At 29.4% G+C, this 6,000-nt stretch overlaps 1 protein-coding gene across 1 annotated transcript; it reads left to right on the plus strand.

Annotated features, from left to right (window-relative positions):
• The first annotated feature begins 2,138 nt into the window (after positions 1-2,138).
• LOC149512503 (uncharacterized) lies at positions 2,139-5,472 on the plus strand. Its single transcript, XM_089751460.1, has 3 exons — positions 2,139-2,269; positions 4,767-5,118; positions 5,233-5,472. The coding sequence occupies exons 1-3, from the start codon at positions 2,139-2,141 to the stop codon at positions 5,470-5,472; spliced, it is 723 nt and encodes a 240-aa protein (XP_089607586.1).
• Positions 5,473-6,000: the final 528 nt, after the last annotated feature.

The following is a 6,000-nucleotide window of genomic DNA, read 5'->3' on the forward strand; positions in this document are numbered from 1 at the left end:
AAGATTAATTTTTCTGTGTAGATTTTTGACCAACCTTCATAATTATCTCATTTTTGACAAATCAACCCAAGGCATGTTATAAGCTAACTTTGCTATATATCTTTTTTTTTTTTTTTTATTAATTATGAAAAAATCTGCATTGTCATACATAACACTATTTTACATACACATTGATAAATAAATAAAATGTTAGACATCTAGATAGAATTTGTGATATATGATGTATATATACATGATTTCAAAATAATTTTATTTTTTAATTACATTTTTTAATTTATAATTTTAAATATGTCAATGGAATCGAAAGAACATAGGCAATGAAGATGGGATATTTTAAACCAATGTAAAACTAGGAGAAATGTATGTTCACGTAACTCTTTGTTTGGAAATCAACAAACTTATCCCATTTCAATTGCTTCATCATCAACCATTTCGGCACCAACTCGACCAATGAATCCAATTTGGTTATCCCAAACGAATATAGAGAATGTTTGTTCAAATATTATCAGATTTGCTAATGAGTCACCTTTATTGGTTACCTCAATTAGTAATAGTTCAGTAACGCAATATAATTCATGGCAATATTTGAGACAAACAAAAGCTATTCCATCAACATCACTAATGCTGATGGAATTACCTTCCATTCTAATTAAGACTCAAACATATAAGAGAATAATGCAATTAGCAAAAAAACCATTGTTACTAACTTGCAATCATTGATGATGTTAAGAGAAGATTCTTATACATATTTTACCATCGTTAATTCTTTTTTAAGATTGCCGTTTAGCTCAAAGTATCCATCAATTACGACTCAAATAGATTTAAACTTTAATTCAACTTTTCATCTTGAAAATGTTGTTGATTATTCCTCAAAAGGTACATTACATTCATTATGTGAATAAATTATTTTTTTTAAACAAAAAACTTTCTTTATTATTTTTATTAAATTTAAACCATTAATGTAGATGGTGAAGAACCTATAGAGGTAGATGGTTGTCAAGTTAAGTTTGATGGGGAAGAAAGTATAGATAAAGTGACATACACAAGTAAGTTACAAATAAATTATATTATATTAGTTAAAAATAATTTAATTAATACTAAATTTAAACAACTATAAATATTATTTATAGGAAAATATCTGAAACCATGAAATTTTGGAGGACTCACAGAAGTTTGTAAAAGTTATGGAGCAATAATGTGGTATGAAGAGAGATTTGATAAACACAGAACTATGAAAAATCCAAGGTTTGGGTTATGTTGTCTAAATGGAAAAGTTCAACTACCTCTATTGAAAGAGCCCCTTGATTTCTTGAAATGATTGTTTGATCAAAATGGAGGCCAACGTACTCTAAAATTTAGAGATAACATTTGAGCATATAACTGCATGTTTTATTCACCTCTACTGGTGGAGTCATGGATAAGAAGTTTAATGATGGTGGTGATCTATATGTTTTTAGAATTAATGGATACAACTATCATAAGATAGGCTCTTTATTGCCAACCAATGGTGCCAGGCCTAAATTTGCTTAGTTGTATATATATGATACACAAAATGAGGTTACCAATAGGTTGGGGAACATGAAATCCAATAAATTTAGCAATAGTTTGGATATTGAAATTGTTTGTGGCTTGCGACAATGCTTGATGAGCACGACCAACTAGGAAAGGTATTGAGGATGGCAAGAGATAGGTTCTGAGAGTCAGATTATATGCTTGTAAGTATCAAGCTGATTGGTACACGAACAAAGGCTGATTGATAGTATAATTTGCCAATTGCATCAGAAGTTGCTACTCTAATTGTTAGAAATGGTGATGAATCGACAAGTAAATGAGATGTGGTTATATAAGAACATAAAAGTGGCTTACGATGTATCAGTGAATTGCATCCAAGTTTTATAGCAATGCAATACCCATTATTATTTTTATATGGAGATTATGGGTATCACACTGACATAATGCATAGAGAAATAAAAAGTGGAAATTCAAAAAGAAAGAAACTTACCCAATGACAATACCATGTTTTTTTACTACATTTTTGAGAAAATAAAGGGCCTACTCTAATTGGTAGTGGCCTTTTAACCCAGTAATATTTGGTTGATTATTTCATAAGCATGCAAGCAGAAAGATTTAGTTGGGTAATGAGAAAACAACCAAAGTTACAATGTGATATTTTGCAAGGATTAGAAGATACAATCTTGAAAGGAGATACAAGACCTTCTTCTATTAGAAAAAGGATCATTTTGCCATCATCTGTCATTGGAAGCCCAAGGTATATGATGCAAAATTATCAAGATTCAATGGCAATATAAAGATGGGCAGGTCCTCTAGATTTATTCTTAACTTTCACATGTAACCCTAAATGGCTTGAGATTAAGGAATTCTTAAAGTTAATCTCTGATGTGGTCACCAGAGTCTTTAAGATTAAGTTGGATGAGTTAATTAAAGACATGATAAAAGGAAAACATTTTGGGCAAGTTAAAGTAGGTTAGCAAATTTTATCTTTAAATTAATTTATTAATTCAGTCTTTCTTAAATAACAATGACTAAAATTTACAAATATCTTAGTGTAGTAATATACACCATTAAATTCTAAAAAAAAGGTCTACCACATGCTCACATTACACTCTTTCTCATTTTGATGATACGTTAATAGATTTATCCTTAGTAGATTATTTGATATCTGTAAAGCTTCCTAATAAGCAAGTAGATCCTATTGCTTACAAAGCAATTGTTCAATTCATGATGCATGGTCCATGTGGAAATGCAAACATGACATCTCCATGCATGATAAATGACATGTGTTCCAAGCATTACCCAAAACAATTTCAATCTCAAACAACTATTAGTGAAGATAAATTTCCTATCTATAGACGACGAAATGACAATAAGACTGCAACTATAAGTGCTATTAAATTGGATAATACATGAGTTGTTCCTTATAACGTCGATTTAGTTGTGAAATATGATTCTTACATTAATGTTGAGTTACGTAATTAGTCTAGATGCATTAAATATTTTATTTAAGTACATGTGTAAGGGAGAAGATAAAGTGACATGTTTGATTTAAGAGAATGCATCAATCGACAATGAAACTGGTAGAAAAATTGTCACTAAAGTTGATGAGATCAAAAGATACTTGGATTGTCGTTATGTATTAGCTTTTAAAGAATGTTAAAGAATATTTCAATTTGATATACAACCTTGTGAGCCAGCTATAGAAAGATTAACATTCCATCTAACACATGAACAAAATATCATTTTTTGTATGATGAAGATTTACATGACGTTTTGAGTAGGCCAAATGTAAATAATATAATGTTCACGAAATGGATGTGAACAAATGAGTTACATGAGGATGCAAGGAATTTAACCCATGTTGATTTTCCAACAAAGTGGGTTTGGTGCAAAAGTAAAAAGGAATAAAAACCTAAAAAAAGAAGAAGGTTTGTCAACAAATTATTTTATGCTCATTCATCTTCTGGGGAAAGATATTTTTTAAGGATACTTTTTAATGTTGTAAAATAAGCTAGATCTTTTGAAGATATAAAGACAGTTGATAAAATTATTTATTCGACTTATAAAGATACCTGTAGAGCATTGGGATTGCTTGAAGGTGATTATGAGTGGCATAAAATGTTACGTGAAGCATCTCTATGGGCTACTGAACATCAACTACGTGATCTATTTGTTACCATTTTTTTGTTTTATGAAGTTAGAAAATCAAATAAGTTATGGAATAGGAATTGAGAGCTGCTCTCTGAGGATATTTTATATAAAAAAAGAATGACATATAGATGACAATACCTAAATTTGACTCATGAACAATTGTAGAACTATACTTTGTTTGAGATTGATAAGATAATGAAACAAAATGAAAGATCATTAAGGAAGTTTAAAACTATTCTTTGCCCTAATTTTGTGTCCGTTGTTTATGAACGCAATTGTTTAGTTTTGGAAGAAATAAGTTATGATAAAGATACGTTATTATGGGATTATAATAACTTATATGATGGACTCATCAATGAACAAAAAGTTGTATATGATGATGTTATCCATTCTATGGACAATGTTAATGGTAGATTTTTTTTTTGGTTTATGGAAGTGGAGGTACTAAAAAGATATTTTTATGGAGAACAATTGTTTCTACGATCCAATCTCAAAGTAATATTGTTATTGTAGTTACATTTTCATGTATTGCTATTTTATTATTGCTTGAAGGAAGAATAATGCACTATAGATTTAAAATTCCTATAAAGTTAGACAAAGACTCATGTTGTGATGTTAAGCAAGGCAGTCCACTTGTTGAATTACTTTGCAAGGCAATTTTAATAATATGGAAAGAAGCTTCAATGACACACAGACATACATTTGAAGCTGTTGATTGTATATTATGAGATATTATGCATTCTAAAGGTCTTAATTCTGAACAAAAGATTTTTGAAAGAAAAAATGTGATATTAAAAGATGATTTTAGGTAAATATTGCTAGTGGTTCCTCGAGGTAGTAGAAGTGACATTGTAGCCACTACAATTTCTAGATCTAAAATTTAGTAAAATTATCAAATATTTACTCCCCATTAATATGAGATCGAGAAATCAATCACATAGCTTAATATTAGACTTTAGCCAATGGTTATTAAACTTAAGTGATGGCAGGTTGCCTTTAGTTGGACTAAGTGAAAATGTAAATTCAACATGGATTAATATTTCAGATGAATTTTTAATTTCGTGTGGAAATGATTCAATAAGGCAAATTATTGATTGTAGATATCCTAATTTAGAAAATACATTCAATAATCCATCTTATTTAAAGGATCGAGTTATATTAGCACTGACTAAAAAAGTAGTTGATCAAGTTAATACTTACATACTTACAAAGCTTTTTGGTGAAGCAAAAAAATATCTCAGTGCTGATAAGATTTCACCTGCCTCAGCTAATGTTGAAGAACAATATATTTTATATGCTCCAGAATTCTTGAATTCACTTAAGTTTTTCAAGGTACCTAGTCATGAAATTAATTTGAAAGTTGGGGTTCCTATTAATCTTTTATGCAACACAAATCAAAGTGTTGGTCTTTGCAATGGTACTAGATTAGTTGTCACAAAATTGAGCTCTAAGGTAATTGAAGCTGAAACAATAATTGGAACTAATGTGGGGAGTCGGTTGTTTACCTTTTGAGTGGAAATGTCCCTTTCAGAATCAAAATGGCCATTCACTCCAACATGAAGACAGTTCCTAATCAAAGTTTGTTTTGCAATGACTATAAACAAGAGTCAAGGACAAACATTTGAAAATGTCGGTGTGTATTTGCCAAAATCGATTTTCATTCATGGCCAACTATATGTAGTTGCTTCCAGAGTAACATCACCAGAGGGATTAAAATTTTTAATTGAAAACAATGATTATGATATTCATTTGTGCACAAATAATATTGTATACACTAAGGTGTTTGATGATGTTTTCCAAAGGTGACACACTTGATTTAATATTTAATTGTTTAATGTATGCATATATTTACAAATTTTGTGCATTTTTATTCTAATTATATTTAATATTTAAATAATTCAAAATTTTCATTCTTTTCTTATAGGGCATGATGCAAGGTTACCAATATTTGTGATAGATTTCAACAATTGAAGACCTATGCAAGGTTAAAGTAAGAATCACTAGAATGTGGGATGTTGTGAATGTTAATAAGAATGGAGAAGTTATAGGTTTGGGAATGATTCTATTGGATAAAAATGTGAGAACTTTATTTACCTTAATTTGTACATAATAGATTATTCATTTTATATATCTGTTATAAAATTATTCAATAAACATGTTCTTTTTTTTTTATAGGATGATTACATTCATGCAATGGCATTCAAAAATTTGATAGACAAGTATCGTACATTACTGATAGAAGAAAATGTTTACATGATTTAGAATTTCAAAGTTTGCAATGTGTCTGGCTCCTATCGAACTATGAAAAATGATTTGATGGTCTATTTCAAACCC

The sequence above is a fragment of the Durio zibethinus genome, chromosome 22 (genome assembly GCF_047325235.1).
Source record: "Durio zibethinus cultivar Kanyao isolate XHJ-2024 chromosome 22, ASM4732523v1, whole genome shotgun sequence".
Taxonomy (NCBI): domain Eukaryota; kingdom Viridiplantae; phylum Streptophyta; class Magnoliopsida; order Malvales; family Malvaceae; genus Durio; species Durio zibethinus.